Source organism: Melitaea cinxia, chromosome 13 (genome assembly GCF_905220565.1).
Source record: "Melitaea cinxia chromosome 13, ilMelCinx1.1, whole genome shotgun sequence".
Taxonomy (NCBI): domain Eukaryota; kingdom Metazoa; phylum Arthropoda; class Insecta; order Lepidoptera; family Nymphalidae; genus Melitaea; species Melitaea cinxia.
In genome coordinates, this window is record NC_059406.1 from 12,662,783 (window position 1) to 12,684,452 (window position 21,670).

Below are 21,670 nucleotides of genomic sequence, written 5' to 3' on the forward strand. Positions count from 1 at the left end.
CCAAACGAGTTAGACTTAAGACTATCGTGCGTTGGACAATACCTAACATTTAAAGTTTTTGGACTATAAACTTTATCCCTCAAAACTTAAAGTCCATTTTTCAATATAATAAGACCATTATAATAGACCATTACCCGCAGACGCACATTTTCCGCCTTATTTATTATAAGGGCCGCAGCTGATACGAACTAGTCTTTTTATAGAGAAACGAAGGCACTAACGTGTCTATTTTTAGTCTTATCTTTTTAATTCCACAGCAACCATTAATGCACTTGAATCGTGTTAAAATTTGCAGTAACAGCACATTCCATTTCAGCCAAACAGTATTAACCCATTCAATAAAACTTGAATAAAACTATCCAATTTAATGCATTCGTTCGGATTTTATGCGCATATTTCGGTGATTCGTTTATTATATCGTTTTATTCGTTATATTTTTTATTAACAAGGAGAAATATAATTATTTTGTTCGTAAGACTTTCAAAAATTATTAAAATTAAAGAGATTATATATTTTCATAAAACTTTGTATAAAGTAACACGTAATTGCTCCGTGAAGTATGATAATTTAATTGAGATATTTTGCGGAGAAAAAATACATGGGTAATTATTTTAAATTATATACTTTTTTAGCAATTAATTTTAATTATGAACAAAAGTGAACACTTACTCAAGTAAATTCATTCAAGAAATATAACAGACTTTTTTAATGATTGATTCAGCCTGAACATGTCACAACTGGGCACAGATCTCATTCTCCGTGTAGGGGAAGGATCGGAGCTTAATCTACTACACTGCTCCACTGCAAGTTTTGGAGGACACTTAAATTGAACTAGTTTAAAATTTTTAATATTTTTAAAATTTTTAATATTTTTAAAATTTTAAATAGATTATAGACATTTTTAGCACACAAAATTTAAGAATACATTAAACAATTTTTAAAACCCTCGCTGCGGTACTCGTTTAAGATGTTATAAAACCGAGATCAAACGTAAAGTTTATTACTTTTAATATAAATAAAATCGTTTGGTTTAGAAACTGGGATTTAATTGACTGATATTAGTGTTCCAACCTGTTTGTGAGATTCTACAGTGAATTTCAATTGTCAGAAAAGGAAAAAAAAATGAAATTTTAAACAAAAAAACGAGTAAAAAAAGAATGAAAATGCTATGAAATTCTCACAACGGTCTTTAAATTAAAAAAAATTGTCTTTCTAAAACGACCGTAACGACAGTAATAATTCTAAAAAAACATACAAGAAAATATAAAAAAAAAATATGCTAAATAATTTAACTTGATTCAGAATACATAGCAAGGCATAGCAACATTGTTGTTTTACATAACATTCGTTGGTACGGAATCCTTCGTGTCCCAATCCAACTTACACACTTTTTTAGGTACTTATTAATATTTTAAGTTACATTAAGATACAAAACTTTGATGGAGCGCAGATGGCTGTTATTTTAAATCGATAATAATAATGTGTTCAGAATTTGTAATCTATACAGCTTACTGTGATATATGATTATTTAAAGTGTTTGATTATTTATACCGTCTTATTGTAGCAAGAGCAACTACCAGTCGGATTAAAACAAAATTATTGATGAAAGCGTAATAGCGACTCTAAATGCACATGTCTTTTGTTGAACATGCATTATAAAAGTGCCTAGTAAAACTAGGACGTAGTCCGACATTGACTTTTTTTTATAATCTGGCATGGCTTAACACTTTTACTTTTACGGAAGTAGGGAGGGTTTATAAAACTATACGCTTTGTATGTGGATTTTAATTTTTGTATGGTTTAATTACCAACCTACTAGGCGACTATACGTTTCAGTTCTATGACATTTATGGGACATTTCGGGGGTTTCCTATAGTAGTGGAATTGCTGAGTGTAACGGAAGCTTAGTAAGTACTACATACAGTATCAGACGATTAAACGTATACTTATTAATATCTACGATTTTATTTTTGTGTTACCCACACATTAGGAATTCTAAACATTTTTGAATATCATATCAAAAATTGACCGCTCCAGCGGGGTTCGAACCCGCGTCTCCGACTGACCGTGTCGGCGCTTTAGCCAATTAAGCTATGGAACGATGTACCCGCTAGATCGAAATTTTTGATATGATGATTTTTATATTCGGTTTAAGCGAACCGTGGCGCCGTCTATAGTGAGCTCTTTACTTATTGTCTGATTTTTATGAAAAAAAAAAAAATCATGTCGATATGGGTTCCTAGACGGTTCAGACACAAAATTATGACAAGATTCTTGTAATCAGAAATAGGCACATAAATTTTTTCTCGAGTAGAACATCCATGGAAGCACGTATATACGTATAAAAGTTGCAAAAGCGACTTTTTTTCACAGAACGTAGGACTTACTTGAAGTAAAATTTATCGGTTTAGTTCTAAGAAACCTTTTAATAGTATAAAGTCTTTAAAGAGAACTCATAAAAAGTTCGGTAGGAGAAGTAGCTTCTAAAAAGTGCATAAAATATTCACATGTCGGTACGTAACATAAATTATTACTACCCAACTGACTTTTTGTTTTAACCATAGATATTATGGTGTATTCGCGTTAAGAAAATGGTGACTTATCATTGTCTTTCAGTTTAGCCGGGACGGGAAGGGATGTCCCTTGAAAAATTAAATCGTAGTGAAATAGTTAGAAACCCTGTCTGGAGGGCTCACTTCAACTGGTCAATATGAACACGGAGGAACACGATGAGTCACTATTTTCTTAACGCGAGTAGTAACAAATAAATGAACATCTACTTAAAAACCAATTGAGCCGATAGCTGCCGTCCTGTATTTCGTAAGAACTAAAAAAAGCCAAAATCTCTGAAAAGTATTAAGTATCATTAAAAAAATAAATAACCAAATTGGTTCAGCCGCTTCTGACTCTTTAATGCAACACAATTAGTAATTCATTTTTATTTTCACATAAGTATGAATACACATAAACAGCAGAAAACATCCCGTTCAGGGCTGGAGCAGCGCGTCTAGTAGAAATTCATTTACAGAAAATCACAGCTAAATATACTGCTCTCAAACAGTGATGTGTTCCTGTGTCAGTGACCAGAGCTCCTATAGGGAGTGTCTGGGGTAGGGTCGGCAACGCGCTTGCGATACTTTTGGTGTTGAAGTGTCTATAGGCTACGGTAACCGTTTACCATCACGCTACGCTTGTTTGCCGACCTAGTTGTATATGTAATTAAAAATCAGTTATAATTTTCGTAGTACATCCATGTTTGTGAACTAACTACAAGTATCTATGTTAAGGATGTATTTGTCTATCGACAGTAATGATAAGCTCAAATCTCAATTAACGTCACTAGAATCGTATTGTGCGTGATAATATTTAATTTTCTAGTCAACCGCTGTTCCGGTACATGAGCCAAGATGCAGAAGTGTTATTACCTACTACTTATGAATAAATTTAATATGCTCAGACATTCTATTAGTGCTGTGTTAACACCGAGGAAAAGTTTTACGCAAACTGTTGAGAAGCGTGGATGTTTATTTATATAGGTTTACTAGCTGACCCCGCAAACGTTGTTTTGCCATATATGTTATTAACCCCTTAATCTCCCCCCCCCATCCCATTTATAACTTAAGGGTATGAAAAATAGGTGTTGTTCGATTCTCAGACCTACCCAATATGCACACAAAATTTCATGAGAATCGGTCAAGCCGTTTCGGAGGAGTTTAACTACAAACACCGCGACACGAGAATTTTACATATTAGATAATAAAAATATATCTAAGTATCTATACCAATAAATGAAGAGCCAGTTTTTTGTTCGGTTACACTGCGAAAACTACTGAAGTGATCGGAATTACACTTATACAGTTATACCATATAAGATGCAGCGTGTTTCGAAGAAGGTTTTATTTAGTATATGATATGTTGGTGATTACTTGTCGTGTAAAAAAATATGGACAGAGGTCGCTAGTCGAATATGTAAAATGACAAAAATACACTTACTCTTTTAAGTTATATAGACAGTCGAATTTTTATGTAATCTCTGTTTCAAGTTACTGCTTGTCTTTCTATTTGATTTTATAAAGACACTTTAAAAACCTCTCGCTGCGCTTTTTAGATGTTCTTCCAAATAGAACAAATCCGAGGAAATCCGGAGAGATAGCAATTCTTAGATCTTTCTTCTTTTCTGTGTCTCGACAAGTGAAAGCTTTTTGTATGAGGTACCACTTTTAAATTAAATTAATAAAATTAAAGCAAGTCAAATTAATTTAATATTTAATCGTAATATTTGAACGTTCACTTCATCTTAATAAAACTAGAAACATGGAGATTTGAATAAGTTCAAAAGAGTAAATTTTTAATATTAAATGAAACATAGTTTATCGTGCAGTTATTTTTCTTAATACTTTCTGATTTAATTTATTTGTGTGATGAAAAATTTAACTTATGCAAATTTAAAAAAATATTTTATACATCAAACGGTCATAATGAAATCAAGATTTCTTTTAAACTAAAAACATTCCTTTTATTTTTAAATTAATTCGTAACGAAACATTTATCACTAGTAGCAATCGACATAATGTCCTATTTTAATAGAATAATGTTTATTTATTATTTAACTAGCTGTACCCACCTGGTTACACACGTGTTAATTTGAGAAAAATAATTGTATTTGCTCGCAAACGGAAAAAAAAAACCATCATCAATTACATCAACAAGTAGATATACAACGTAATACGTATGCAACGTAAATATACGAAAAAAAAATGTCATGTAAATACGCATTATTAGATATAACTCGAAAAGTACTTGTTAGATCTCAATTAAATTTAAATAGGACCACATGACACACACCACATTTCGATCAAAAAAAAAATCGTAAAAATCGGTCTACCCAGCCAGAGTGATAAAAAAGGAAAATACAATCGAATTGAGAATCTTCTCCTTTTCTGAAGTCGATTAAAATAGCTTATAACCTTTCTCGGTAAATGGGCTACCTAAAACAAAAAGAAATTTTTCAATTCGAACCAACAGTTCCTGAGATTAGCGCGCTTAAACAAACAAATACTATTGATGAACAAAAAACAATAGTAACAATAAGCGAACTATAGCCTAGTAACATTCTCTCCCAGTAGGCCAAATAGAAAATATATACGAACTGTGGGCAGTAATATAACATAATATTCCGTGATAATAAAACATAACAAACAATAACTCCAACATACGTGTGTATGCCTTAAATCATTTTAACTTAACCTCGTTTTAACGACGCCACAACAAACTGTTTTCATTTTTATTATACTAGGTAAATAATAACTTTTTTTATATATGAGATTTTCAAATAACTAGTTTAACATTTTTGAAATATAGTATGTGGCGCACTTCAGATTAATAATTATTAATAATAATATTTCTTGAATAGAACAATTTTTAAACAAAGCCATATTATTTATGTATGGTAGGAAGTAAAATGTCGTTACAGACAAATTTCCTTTTGATTATCCTTGCACTTAAGTATTAAAAATTTTAAAGCAAAAAGTTTTAAAGCTATAAATGTCTTTTAAAATAATTTACCTAACTTTATGATAGATAATTAATAAAAATAAGTAACAAAGTATTCATACGCCGGAAGTTCGGTTCGTGACACATTTCGCCGTCACATCAATGCGATGTAAGATTAACAAACGGAAGTGTACTTACAAGTGTTATCAAGAAACACGCCACTTTATGTTACAATCATTAATAAATACTTTAACCATCATAATAGACAGTATTAAACAACGTGTGTCATGGATCATGTGAAAGAATCGTATTCTATATTATTAGAAATTATTACCATTTGAATATACTTAAAATAATTTTACATAAGAAAAATAATAACTATATGTCAGAAATTACTTGATATAATGTTCTGTAAGTTAATAACAACTCGAGCAATTAGGTAAGAAAAGATAACAAACAAACATACATTCGAACACCATTACCCCTCTCTGTGAATCGTCAGGTAAAGAACGTTACATAAAAAATGATAAAAAATCGTAACTCTAATCAACATATTAAATATAAGAACAAATCATTTCACTCGACTTTCGAGAGTCAGGTAAAACCGTGGGATTAATATTACAATAAGTAAAAAATTCCGCTGCTCGTATTACCCACAATTGAAATACACAGAATGTTTGCTAACTGCAAGAAATATGATTTTCTATTATAATTAAAACTAGCAGTTATACTTTACATGTTCAACGTGATTCTTTAAATTTGCATAACTTTTTTAGTTATGAACCGATTGACATGAAACAAACACTTAATGTTAAGCCAAGCTTGCCACAATAAATTAATAAAAACCACATATAAATCGTATAAGCCGTTTCTGAGATTAGCGTGCACAAACGCACAGACAAACAGACAAAAATTCTGACAATCATTGTTTTGGGAGCTATCTGCGTTGATAAAGGTCCCAGTAATATTTTTTTCTCATATATCTTAAATGTACAAGGCGCGATGCGACCAGTTACATTTTTATTATATGTATTGATATTGATGATTTAAAATGAAAATACCGAAAATTTAACGGTTGCGATCTAAAATTTATTTAATAATATTTATGTGATAGTAAAATTACAAAAATAAGATATTATTTCAATAGAAACTTAAATCACGATCAAAAAAGTTACAACCTTCTCTAAAATTGCTGCTTATAGTAACCAGTAAGAAATTTTCCAATGCATACATTTTTATTATATTATAAGTATTTAACATACGGAGCCAAGACGTGGACACTGACGAAGGGACTGGGTCCACAAAGTTAAAGTTGCTCAACGTGCAATGGAACGGGCTATGCTTGGGGTTTCTCTCAAAGATAGGATTAGGAATTAGACTATCTGCGAGAGAACGAAAGTAACCGACATAGCCCACATAATTAGCAAGTTGAAGTGGCAGTGGGCTGGTCGTGGTGCTGGTGGTGGGAGTCACAGGACCGATGGCCGTTGGAGTAGACGGGTCCTGGAGTGGAGACCGCGTCTTGGCAAACGCAGTGTGGGACTCCTCCGGCCCGTTGGACCGACGATATATGTAAGATTGCCGGTGTAGGCTGGATGAGGATTACGGCAAACCGGGATGTCTGGCGCGAACTTGGGGAGGCCTATGTCCAGCAGTGGTGGGTGCCATAGGCTGAAGTGAGTGTGAGTGAATGAAGAATTTGCTACATTATAATATAATAAAATAAATATCAGTGAGTAGCTATGGTACTCGTATTTTAAGGGGTTGTAGTATCAGTGATCGCTTCTGGTGAAGAAGGGTAGACTGCGAATTGGGAATGGTATAATATAGGACATTTTTCCATAGAAAAAATTTTAAATTAAGTAATTTGTATATTAATTTGAATTGTTTTGGTACTCGTATAAGTAGTATAATGAACACATACTAATGGCTCAAGGAATAATTAGGACATCGTCTAATACAACATGACTACGTCAATCAACATAGGCATCGTAACGGATGTACGTCGCAAATCATAAATCAACTCCCTCTGAAAATGCTGTAGCATGTTATCAGCGTCATCGTCATAAATTATATAACTACTCATTAAATTTATCATAGCATTGTAAATATTCGGTATGAAAGTCAATGAACATGTATTAACATATATAGAAATTAATAGGTCGGGCAAAGTCTTTACGTGTTTCCTTCTAAAAATTTGCAAGAAAATTTTTGGTTGTATTGTTTGTAACTGGCCGATTTTGATACCATGAAACGGTGACATTTTAAAAATTAATTTAAAAAGTAAAAAAAAAAAAAACCAATTTCCTTCCTCTTTTTATTTGTTTTTCTGTCCACCAAAATGGGTGAATCCAACGAAGAAATTCGGTACATTTTAATGTTTTACTTTAATAAAATGAAAAATTCGACTCAAGCCGCGAAAAAAATTTGCGATGTTTATGGACCTAATGCAATGTATGTATAATTGTGTTTGCTATCCCTAAAAATCGACTTTACCTGCCGAAAATTACCTGCTCAAAATATGGAGCAGCCCGATTGGGGTAGCACCTCGACCTTACAGAAGATCACAGCTAAATAATACTGTTTTCAACCAGTATTGTGTTTCTGTTGGTGAGTAAGGTGACCAAAACGCTTGGGGGAAATTGGGGATAGGGTCGGCAATGCACTTGCGATGCTTGCTTCTGGTTTTGTAGACGTCCATAAGCTACGGTAATCGCTTACCATCGGTTGAAAACATTCAAAATTATTTATAATAATTTAATCAATTGACTAAGTACTATATTATATTAATAAAAATGAAAGTAAATATAATTAATCGTCATATTACTATCTAGTTTTCTCGTTTAACATGATTCAAGTGGATCATAAATAACTATTTAAGCGTAAAAATAACGCGAATACCAGTAAAATACATTTGAATTACTATATTAAATAGGTAATTTCCTCCGAAACAGCGCGGTATGTTTTCAGCGAAAACTCTTATCACATAAATATTTCGTAATTAAATTGCCTTACATTAAATGCTATGAACATTTCTGAGAATTAAAATATATTTTTTACATAAAAGAAAAACTAAGAATCGAATAGTCTGAAGTTGTATATGTTGCAGTCAGAACTCTTAACCACTCAAAAGTACTATTGACTAGCAAAATCAGTCAGAAGTACTTTTGACCGTTTGCTTTAGTCAATAATACTTTTGACTAAAATAACAGTTAAAAGTACTTTTGCCAAATGGAGCTGGTTAAAAGTACTTTTGACTAAATGATTCCGTCAAAAGTGGTTTTGACTGGTTGTATCAGTCAAAACTCTTAACAATTTAAGGTGGTCAATAAAAATAACGACAAACGCACATATAAACTTTTATATTACTCATTATTAGTGGAGAACGTGCTGATATTTGAACAAAAATGAGTGACTACGAAAAGAAAGAAGGCTTTTTGCAAATAATTTTAGCGATGGAAGATACGAAAGATAGTCATTTCAATGTGATGACAAAAGAAAAATTTGAAAAGTTTGCAATGGATGTGGAAGACGCGAAATTTAATGAAAAGGAAACACCATTAGTACAGTAGACTACAACGCTTTAACACATTGAAGTTTGTGGTATAAAAAAATTAGTTACAAACACAGAACCCGTCAAATATTTTTGCCGGCTGAGGAAATCTACGACATTATTGATGCTGCTCATATTTCTATAGGGCATGGTGGTCGCGATAGACTTAAGAATAAAACGGCAAAAAAGTACGCTAATGTTACAAAAGAAATGATTAATGTATATTTATCAATGTGCGAAGTATGCCAAAGGAAGAAAAACAAGAAAAGGATGGGTCAGGTTTAGAAACCAATCCTGCACACTGAAATGAACATCCGCTGCCAAGTCGATCTGATTGACATGCAATCGCAAGAAGATTGCGGGCATAAATTTATTATGGTTTATCAGGATCATTTGACTAAATTTATTCACATTCGAGTTAATAGTGCTTTTGACTGACGTTTTTTGCAGTTAAAACTACTTTTGACGGAGAGCGTCAGTCAAAAGTATTTTTAACCGCGAATTTGCAGTCAAAAGTACTAATAACCAATAATTTTCAGTCAAAATCACTTTTGACCAACTTGTCCAGTCAAAAGTACTTTTGACTGATTTCGCTAGTCAATAGTACTTTTGACTGGTTAAGAGTTCTGACTGCAACATATACACTTTAAATAATGATTAATATGAAAATATCAAAAATCGTTCAAAACTTTGTCAAAATTTTTGATCAAAAGTGGACTATTACCAATCCACAATTGCCTGTCCTTAAGCTAACTAACTGCACTAGATTTTATTAAGCATAAATTATAGTTTAGTTATCGCTTTGGAACGTGTCCGGCAGTAATTCTGTACTGAATGGACCACTAAGTCATTTTATGTAGCTGCAAATTACAGCAATAACTTATCTTTGAGACTACCAGTCGCAATTTCGCATTCATTACATTTATCAACGTATCTAAATAGCTGCAATTGAATATTTTGGGTATAATTAACGGTAGTTACATGGGGGTACCCATAATTTTCTAAAGGGGCGAAATAAATGTAAAAGTCGATAAGTATAAGATTTTTTTTTTGTTTACTGCAACTTTTCATTTACGTTCAGTATCCACACTACTTCTTGCTATCAAATTTATACGGATGGGTCTAAGGATGATAATGGAAGTGGGGCTTCATTTTACGATTCACAAGCTAATATAACTGCAAAATTTAAACTAAATAGCAACATTTCAATTTTAGAAGCGGAATTGGTTGCAATATATATTTATTCTACATTTATTCATGCGAAAGTAATAAATTTGTTAGACTTAGTGACTCTAAAAGTATAAAGTAAAAGTCCCTACAACATATAGCTCGGTGCACCTCAGGTAAACGAGGACTACCTGTAGCTTATTGTATATTAGAAACGTTTTTGAATTTAAAAGAATACGGTAAGGATGTTAAATTTCAGTGGATCACATCTCAAATAAATGCGGCAGAATATATAGATTATTTTAAAGATAAAGTTTTCATAAATCATATTTTTAATTTGCCAGAACAATTCATGATTTATTTAACGTTTTAATCAATAAAAGCAAACAAATATTAAAAAAAAATCTCGCTGAGAAACTGCTACTCAACAACGAGTTTGTCAATGTTTCTCTAGAGATTGTGTTGTGTAACATTAATTAACAGTCGGTGTCAATAAATAAGTACATAAAGGCAGCACTCGAGTGACAAAATAGGCTGACAATACATTTAAATTGTAAAATATTTTATTGTAAAATATGACTATATTTTGGCCCAGTGGTCAAAGTAACTGCGTGGTCGCTGATACGATATCCGCACTTGACAAATGTTTCAATCATAAAGTTATTTGTCATTGTGTGGGCTTTTGTGTTTATTTTCTGTGTGTTTCTGTATCTCTATACAGGATAATAAGGTAAATCATATTCTACTATATAAATATAAAATTGATGTAATTTCCAATAAAAGTTTTGACAATACTCATATTTACCTTTAAAGTAATATAAGTTGTTACCTTATCAATCGTCATTTTGCACAATGTCAAAGATAAACCCATTAGAATTTATTGTCTAAAGTTTGCTAAAATTTTACAATGCCACCGTATATCAACAAGGACGATCACTCGGAGGTGACTGCCTTCACAATTTATACAGAAAACCTAGACTTAAGCCTATTAATTTTTAAATAAGACCCGAGACGAGGACGATTTAATCACATCGAATAGGTTCTTACTTCTCTTAACAAAATAACGTAAAGTATAAATGAATAATATATTAAAAGTACGAAACAAATTAACAAATTCTAAAACATAATTTGTAATTCTATAATATAATAAACAAAAACGAATCACAGAAATAAAATGAATGTATAACTTATTAACGACTGCACCAAAATAAGAGAATTCTTTTTCTTTTTTAACCGACTTCCAAAAAAGGAGGAGGTTCTCAATTCGACTGTATTTTTTTTTTTTTTTTTTTTATGTATGTTACATCAGAACTTTTGACCGGGTAGACCGATTTCGACAAATTTTGTTTTAATCGAAAGGTGGTGTGTACCAATTGGTCCCATTTAAATTTATTTGAGATCTAACAACTACTTTTCGAGTTATATCTAATAATGCGTTTTTACTTGACGCTTTTTTCGTCGACCTACGTTGTATTATACCGCATAACTTTCTACTGGATGTACCGATTTTGATAATTCTTTTTTTGTTGGAAAGGAGATATCCCTAGTTTGGTACCGTGATAAGGAAACCAGGATCTGATGATGGGATCCCAGAGAAATCGATGGAAACTCTCGAAAATCCGCAATAACTTTTTACTGGGTATACCGATTTTGATAAGTTTTAATTTAATCGAAAGCTGATGTTTATCATGTGGTCACATATAAATTTTATCGAGATCTGATAACTACTTTTTGAGTAATCTTTGATAACGCGTAGTTGCTTGACTATTTTTTCGTCGATCTACGTTGTATTACTTGTCGATGTAATTGAAGTCGGTTTTTTTTTCGTTTGCGAGCAAACACAATTATTTATGTTCGTGTTTGTCATAAAACGGTTTCTATTTAAAAAAAATAGATATAAACAAGAAAAAAAAATGACTGGACAAAGTTTGCTGGGTCGACAAGTAAATACATATCCACTATATCTATTGCTGAATCAATTTCATAAGCCACATGATATAATTGTGTTTGCAGGCAAACGAAGAAAAACCGACTTCAACTATATAGACAAGTAATACGTACGTAGTAATATGTACGTAGGTAGACGAAAAAATGGTCAAGTAAATACGCATTATCAAAGAATACTCCAAAAGTTGTAATCAAATCTCGATGAAATGTGACCACATGATAAACATCGGCTTTCGATTAAATTATAAATCATCAAAATCGGTACACCTAGTAAAAAGTTATGCGGATTTTCGAGAGTTTCCCTCGATTTCTCTGGGATCCCATCATCAGATCCTGGTTTCCGTATCATGGTACCAAACTAGGGATATCTTCTTTCCAACAAAAAAAGAATTATCAAAATCGGTTCATAAACGACGGAGTTATCCCTGAACATACATAATATAACCTCCTCCTTTTTTGAAATCGGTTAAAAAGAAAAAATACTTTTCATATCCAGTACAGTATTGACCGGTCAAATACTATTACATTATTAACACGACTTTCCCATACACGAAATCCCATACGATCGTTCTGGTATTCCCGTTACTATAACAACGCGTTTGTAAACCAACCAAATAGAACTCGCTTACCGGCTGGCACCGAATTATTTTAGCAGAATTCTAAATTATCAAACTTTACTTTTAAAATATTTACGATGTCTACCAGGTAACTTACTTACTTTAAGTGTTTATGAAATTCATAAGAAGATTACATTTCAAATAAAAAGGAAGATAATTTGAAATTAAAACTAAGGAATCGTAAATCTTTTTATACAAACATTCTTTACAGTTATTGCGCTTATTACTTGTAAATTTTGTAATACGATCATATAATATACATTTTCGGTGTAACTACCTTGTATACATTTTTTTATTTTTTTTGTTATTAAAAAATAGATTTTATAATTAGTAAATAAGAAAAAGAAAAACGAAAAATTAAAAGGTCTTCGTTTTATAACAAATTATATTTAATCAGGCAGAAAAAAGGTTTCATTTACATCTTTAAATTTTTATGAAAGGTTGTAAAAAAAATAAAAAAAAAAAATAGTGAAGAATCTTTTCCTTGGCGAACAAAAAAGTAACAATTGTAACCCTTGATACATTTGGGCAAATTAACAATTGTATTAACAAGGCTTTCATTTATTATTAGTGTCCCTTGAGAGGCATTATACTCGTAATATAAAAATGGTAAAACGATAAAAAAGGCAACTTTACTTCAACTACATGCTCCCGCTTTGTAGAATAATGTAATTTTTATCACTTACTTGAAATATTTTTTTTTCTATTATTTTTAATAGCGGATTGTTTTCGTTCAATAACGGTGAATATGAGACCTGCGGTTAAATCTCTTAGGATTTTTAGTGATTCTACTCGAAGGTTGTTTGAGATATTTGCAAGAATATTGAATATAAGTATAAACGAAATATTATTCAGAATCAAAACATAATGCGTTTCTGGTTTTACTAGCTTTTTCTTTTCTTATTTTTGTTACTGTTAAAAAATAAATTTATTAATAATAAATATTTACACCGATGACGTGTGAATGAAGAACGACCCAAATCTCAACCATATTTATAAAACAGAAACTCGACATTAAACATTGTTTTAAGAATGATTAATATTATTAAGTCATAACCCTGTTAGTAATACGATTGAAACATAATCTGCAAATGTAACAAAGGCCAGTTCGCGGTATCAGTGACTGTCACCTCGTTAAAACATTACTTATGCCTTTTAATAACATGATGTACTTGCGTAAATGAATGAATTGCATAACTTACAAATTAAATTAGAAATTACTTATTAGTAGGTAAAGTTATAATACAAAATGCGTTTTCACGCGGACACCGGGATTATTTTTGATTATATTTTTACTATATAGCCGTGTCCGATGATTTCATCTGAAATAGATGTGCGTACTAAGAGACTCCTCATCATCTTCAACAGATTAGTGTGACCTCAAAAATCAGAACTATGAACATCACATCAATTTATGATTAGTATTAATTCAGCCTTTTATTTGTAAAAATTCTACAAATACAAAATTTATTATGTTTTAAAAAAATCTTTTGTAATTATAGACTAAACCAATCAAAATCAGTGTAAAAATAAAGCATCAAAATCGCTTTCAAAGTATTGTTTCTTAAAGTAAATAATCTTCTAAATCTACGGGAGAAATGAAATGTAAAATCTGAAATCCTACGCAAGTTTGATTTTATATTCAATCTAAAGTTACTAGACGAAGGTTGGGACGAGACGTTTAAGAATAAACTTAGTTTAGTTAATTTAAAGGGATTCTCGGGATCTGGTTTGATGGGGCTGAGAAAATTCAATTCGAAATTTGATTGGAAAAGTATCGGGGATCCCGTGAAACATCTTATTTTCACATTCTGTGACGAGAAAAGATTTATCTAATTTAAGAATAAGTAATAAAAGAAGACGTTAGCGGCGGGCAACTGTGGTAATAAAACTTTTTCTAAGAATTTTCCTACTTATTTTAATCTGGCGTTATTATACAATATATTCAGATGTAGCTGCAGTTATTTACCCAATATTCTCTACTGATTTTGATGAATTATTTACTATTCATAAAATCAATACTAACACTCGTCTCGTCTCGGTTTGGGGGTTCTTCTGTCACGACGACAGAGCATACGCTAACGTAACCAAGAGTTAAACCGATCAATCAATCAACGTTTATTATAAAATATCATGTCATCATTTCCAAAGTCAGGCATCAATTTTCAGTAGTCGTCAGAGACATGACGTAATATCTAATAGTCTAATATATACTCACTCACTCACTTCAGCCTATCGCAGTCCACTGTTGGACATAGGTCTCAACAAGTTATCTCCCCCAAGCCGACTGGTCCTCGTGGGGGAAAATGACCACGACCCTCTAAAGATAAAAAATTACAGGAAGAAAAAATATAACGATATATATATAGCAACTCTAAACTGTCGATCACTAGGAACCATGGAAAAACTCCAGGAACTAGAATTAGCATTGGATGAAATAAAATGGGACATAATTGGTATTAGTGAAGTGAGAAGATTTGGGGAAAGAATCGAAGACCATGGAAAATACGTACTACACCATATAGGGGAGACACCCGGATTATACGGAGTCGGATTTATGGTAAAAAGAGACCTCGCCAAAAACATACTTGAATTAAGAGGCCAAAAACATACTTTTTTGAAAAATTCTACGAAGATCTGCAATCCACTGCTGCAAATGCATCCAAGAACATAATAGTCATGGGTGACTTTAATGGACAGATTGGTAAACAAAAAAGTGGAGAAGAATATATCATAGGAAATCACGGATTTGGCAATAGAAGTAAAAACGGCTCACGATTAGTATCCTTTGCTATTGAAAATAAATTAAGCATCCTAAACAGTTTTTACAAAAAAAAACCATCAAAGAAATGGACATGGATATCTCCTAATGGCCAGTATAAAAATGAGATTGACTACTCGTATGTTCTGTCTAACAATGCAAAAGTTTTCAAAGACTTGTCTATTATAAGCAATTTGAATTTTAACTCAGATCATAGAATGGTTAGAGCAAAACTCTCAAGTACACATGTTAAAAGAGCACGAAAATTTAATAACATTATGAAAGCCATCGAGTGCACTGGTAGTACTGATTTACTTCTGAACAATCTCAAGATATCCTTGCATGATGGTGAAAAAGAATGTATATCTACTCAAGAAAAATACAACAGATTTCTCAAACAACTAAAAACAGAAACTAAAAAAGTAAACATGATTAGCAAGACAGCGATATCATTTAAAAGTAAGCAATTATTACAAGAACGGAAAGAACTCATACAGCAAGGAAAAAGTACTACTATCCATCGCCAAAAGATAGCAGAAATAAGCAAAAAGATTAGCGAACAACTTAGAAAGGAACGGAAAGCAAAAAGATTAGCAACATTCAGAAAATATTTAGAAAAAACAGGAGGAATAAAGAAGGCGATAAAAGAAATGAACTACAAAAAGGACTGGATTCCAAATATGAAGAATAAAAATAATGTTAAAACCAGCAAAAGACCAGAAATACTAGGGATTGCTACAGAATACTACAAAAATTTATACCAAAGCCATAAAGGGGAACACGTGATAAAGGAAAATAATTTAATAAATAAAGAGGAGATTAAACCAATTCTAAAAGAAGAAACAATAAAATCTATCCAAACACAAAAACTGGATAAGGCGCCTGGATCAGATTTAGTCACAAATGAACTACTAAAAACTACGTTACCAGCGATAACACCAAGACTTACAGATTTATTCAATGAAATCCTCGAAACGGAAACCATCCCGGAAGACTGGACCAAATCGACAATCGTACTGCTGCATAAGAAGGGAGACAAGGGTGATATAGGAAACTACAGACCGATCAGTTTAATGTCCAATGTTTACAAAATATTTTCAAAAATTATACTAAACAGAATAACCACTACACTAGATGAAAACCAACCTAAAGAACAAGCTGGTTTCCGAAGTAAGTTCTCAACTATAGATCACATTCACACTCTAAGACAAATACTACAAAAATATAGAGAATATAATAAAACATACTACATAGGGTTTGTTGACTTTAACAAAGCGTTCGATACATTGGAACATGAGTATATATGGGATGCTCTAAAAAGACAAGGGGTAGAAGCAAAGTACATACGAATAATCAAAAACGTATACACAGCGAGCACCGCACAAATTAAACTTGAATCTAAGGGCAAAGAATTTCCTATTAAAAGAGGTGTACGCCAAGGAGATCCTATATCACCTAAATTATTTTCAGCAGTACTGGAGATGATCTTCAGGAACCTAAACTGGACAAAAAAGGGGCTCAATATAAATGGCGAAAATCTCAACCATCTACGCTTCGCTGATGATTTGATTTTGTTCTCAGAGGATGCAGAAACTCTAGGTCTAATGTTGCAGCAATTATCCGATGAAAGTGCTAAAGCCGGCCTGACAATGAATCTAACCAAAACCAAAATTATGACAAACGCCCAACAAACACTAAACAATGAACAAATAACAGTAAATAACGAAAAAATAGAATATGTAAATGAATATATATATCTAGGTCAACTTATATCTACAGATGATTGCATGAATAGAGAAATAGAACGAAGAATAATTAATGCTTGGAAACGATTTTGGTCTCTAAAGGAAATAATGAAAGATAAAGATATGCCAATGAAAGGAAAAAAGAAAGTATATGAAATATGCATTATGCCATGCTTACTATATGGGTGCCAGACATGGGCGTTAACAGAACTACAAGAAAGTAAACTAAAAGTCTGTCAAAATTCAATGGAAAGAAGTATTTTAGGCATAAAAAAAGGAGATAGAGTCAAATTGCAAGAAATCAAAAAGAAAACAAAATTTAAAAATGTAACGACAGTCTACAGACAGCTTAAATGGCGTTGGACGGGACATATGTTAAGAGAAAGTAAAGAGAAATGGACTAAGTTAGTAACAGAATGGTATCCAAGAGATAGTAAAAGAAATAGAGGAAGACAAGCGAAAAGATGGGAAGATGACTTCAAGAAAATAGCTGGTCCGTTATGGTCAAGCTTAGCAAAAGATAGGAATACGTGGAAATCTTTAGAGGAGGCCTTTGTCGGCAGACAAGCTGTTCCACATAAACACCCAGTTGCCGATCATTCAAATACAAGTTAAATTTAATTAAACCAATTTGTGTTTTTTTAGAAAGTAGGCATATATTATTATGTATTAGTGTTAAGAAAAAAGCAGCAATAAAGGCTATTTTATTTTATTTTTTATTTATTTTATTAATAAAAGAAGACGTTAGCGGCGGGCAACTGTGGTAATAAAACTTTTTCTAAGAATTTTCCTACTTATTTTAATCTGGCGTTATTATACAATATATTCAGATGTAGCTGCAGTTATTTACCCAATATTCTCTACTGATTTTGATGAATTATTTACTATTCATAAAATCAATACTAACACTCGTCTCGTCTCGGTTTGGGGGTTCTTCTGTCACGACGACAGAGCATACGCTAACGTAACCAAGAGTTAAACCGATCAATCAATCAACGTTTATTATAAAATATCATGTCATCATTTCCAAAGTCAGGCATCAATTTTCAGTAGTCGTCAGAGACATGACGTAATATCTAATAGTCTAATATATACTCACTCACTCACTTCAGCCTATCGCAGTCCACTGTTGGACATAGGTCTCAACAAGTTCGCGCCAAAAATGGGGTTTAATATGTACATTGAAATATGTTTACTGCGTCAACTCTAAATAAGGCTTTCACTTTAAACGAAAACTTTCGACCCGAAATTTTTTAAAGAAAGTTGACGCAATTTGAACAACCTGTTTCGCACAGCTAGTTAATTAAAATACCATTGACATTGCAATCAAGAAAACGAGTCCTCTAAAATCAATTATCCGGTTAAAACCGGAATGGCATCTAACTGTTATTGTACTGTTGCGGATGCTGCGATACAAATTCGGTTGACGCACTTTCAAATTGTAGCACGCGACTCGGCGGTCCTCGGGCGGTGTTCATTATAATAATTGAATAAATCTATTCGAACAATAAAACTGTTACTGAAAACTGAACAGTAATTGTTTAGTTGTCTGTATGTGAATTATTTGCAAAAAACAAATCCCTTTTTAAGTTCCTACATTGCTATTATTTTGTTAAATTATGGATTGTAAATTTTACAAATAACTGAAATTGAGCAAGTTGCAAAGGTTTAAAAATATCAACCTAAAAATAGTTTTAAAGAACTATAAAAGACACGCTTTTGTAAATAAACTAAAAAGTAGAAAATCTTATCAAATTAGTATATTGTCATCGGTCCTTGATAAATCTACTAAGTTTGAGTAATGTAAGTAAATGAAATCTGAACGTTTGAAGTCGGTTACAAATATATACAACTTAGAGATGAAGCTAATAATAAGCGTGTAAAACATTTGAGGGTAAAATTAAAATATTACCTAAACATTGTTCGAGAAGGTTAATTTCACGTCCCATATTCAAAATTATGCATTAAATTACTCCCGTTAATAAAAATCACTAATTATAACACTGAATAATATAAAAGCTACAATTGTAAAATCAACATGGAGATACAATGGACAATATTAGGTATTCGTTTTTGAATAAAATATACACAATTATGAATTGGAGCTAAAGGTGGTTGAAACTGTCATTACTATAGCTCCACAGATTGGATTAAAATTTATTTTCGAATCTTATGTTTATTTCATAATGTTATAAAATATGAAGATAACCATTCCGTAAAAAAAAAATTACCGTACGTGATTTTATTGGAATTAATTCGGATATATCCTACCCGGGTTTAAAACGTTGAATTTTTATAGTTAATTTATTTTATGCATCAGTTCATCACTTCAGCCTATCGCAGGCCACAGCTGGACATAGGCCTCGACAAGTTCGCTATAGTCACCACGCTGGGCAGGCGGGTTGGCGACCGCAGGGCTGGCTTTGTCGCACCGAAGACGCTGCTGCCCGGCTTCCAATATCTCCAAGGTGGTTGTGGAACTGTGTTATCCCTTAGTTGCCTCTTACGACATCCAAGGGAAGAGAGGGAGTGGCTATATTCTTTACTGCCGTAACCACACAGTAGTTATTTATTTTATACACAACATCAAAAAACACATCGATTTAACCAGCATTTTATGAGAGAGACCCGCTTATTTACAGTTAAGCAATATGTCAGATTAAGTTTCAATTCTTCTCCTTTAGGATAAACTATCTTCTATTGAAAAAAAGAAATTCCCATCAGATAAAAGGTTGGTAAAGTATAGTACACTGTAGCAAAAGACAGAACAAATACACTTCTAGCAAATAAATTTACATTAATAAAGGTTACGCGAATAAAGCAGATGCGGTTCCTAGACAATAAATATTTGAAACATGCGGGATTCCAGCACGCGATTTTTCGCTCAGAAGACGGGTTCATCGACCTATCTCACATTAATATTCAGAAACTAATTTATGGAATATTAACATCAGTAGATCCATAATATTTCAAGTAGCGGGCGATTTATTATTGTTAGCCAATACTGAAAACTAGTGTTAACTGAAGTTCGTAGTACATGTCATACTACATACATAATTTTTAAAATATTTTGGTATTATCTCTTTGATCCTGTATCGTTTCAGATGAGTTTCAGGTCAACAACTAATTCCCGTTTCATATATTCATAAAACAGTTTGTTTTACTTATGAAACGTCAAATTTAAAACATGTCATTTTCGACTGGTCTGGTGGCACAGTGTGCTTATCTTAGGTACAGGCGATCGTGTGACTATTTTAAAGATATTTATTTATTATAGCGACTGGGCTTAAGTATATTACAACACAAATATTGTCATGAAAACTACATACGAGTATGTATGGTCCCTTTACACAATAGACGCTTATTTTGACTGGGCTTTTTTGGATATATTTTTTACAAAATTTACAATTATAGGTTTATGATTATCGGTCCATAATATGCAAAGTATTTTAACTATAAATATTTAAAAAATTAAACTTCATTCTTTTTGTAATTATGTATCCAAAGAATGAAATAAGTATACTAAAGTGAAGCTTTCATTCTATCGCCCCAAAATGTTTCGTTTATCTATCGCATGTCGCATGTCACAAGTGTTCCGCGGTATTTGTATTTTGATCTGTTTATTACTGTAAATGTTCACTTTAAAAAAGTTTCACTTGCATCGTGGTTTCATAAAACCACATAAATCTTTTTTTATGCTAGAACTATTTAAAAATTTTATTATTAAAAAGGGAGTCTAAGACTTTTTATACATCTTTTCAACGTTTAAACATTGATTGTTCCCACTATCTGTAATTTTGTATGATTCATACACTTGAATAATTTACCGGTTTCCTTGTAAGTGCGTTGTTTGGCTTTAGATTCGTTGAATATTTTATGAATCTCAATCGAATCATGTAATTAGAACTTATATAACTGTATATAATGTTAAGAAAACAGTTATCGAAATGCTTAAAAACTGTCTTTACTGTTAATAATTTTATATAATTACAAAATAACGTAACAAAGAAACTGCAATAAAAATATTATACTTCCGAATAAACGAAAAGGCAAACGTAGTTATAAAATTAACACAATTTATAATTTTACATAACACGACACACCACATTGACAAATTTAAAATTTATTACGATTTGCGAATCTCTTTAGGTGTTTAGTGTATACTTTGAATAAAATAAATTAACATACTCATAATGTCCAAACTTTAGAAGTAGTTTTTGATAAATAATCATATCATCTTACCCAAACAATGTATTAATCCGAGACTACAGCGGACTTGCCTATTTTAAATAAATAAATATGTATACATGTAGGAAATACAAAAGTAGCTTTGCTATTATATTTCATTAAAATTGATTTAGTTTTTTGGCACAAAATATTACCTACT

General features: G+C 31.8%; 2 protein-coding genes across 2 annotated transcripts in view; one reads left to right on the forward strand and one right to left on the reverse strand.

Moving 5' to 3' along the window:
- The window catches only part of LOC123659045 (tumor necrosis factor, alpha-induced protein 8-like protein 2 A), a 64,062-nt gene that overhangs the window by 30,160 nt on the left and 12,232 nt on the right, over positions 1-21,670 (reverse strand). The window lies entirely within an intron of this gene.
- LOC123659044 lies at positions 15,686-17,403 on the forward strand. The gene is made up of 2 exons (XM_045594318.1): positions 15,686-16,365; positions 17,331-17,403. The coding sequence occupies exons 1-2, from the start codon at positions 15,757-15,759 to the stop codon at positions 17,331-17,333; spliced, it is 612 nt and encodes a 203-aa protein (XP_045450274.1). The 5' UTR covers positions 15,686-15,756; the 3' UTR covers positions 17,334-17,403.

Coding starts and splice junctions, on each gene's coding strand:
- LOC123659044 (XM_045594318.1), top strand. CDS start 15,757: ATGGTTAGAGCAAAACTCTCAAGTACACATGTTAAAAGAGCACGAAAA.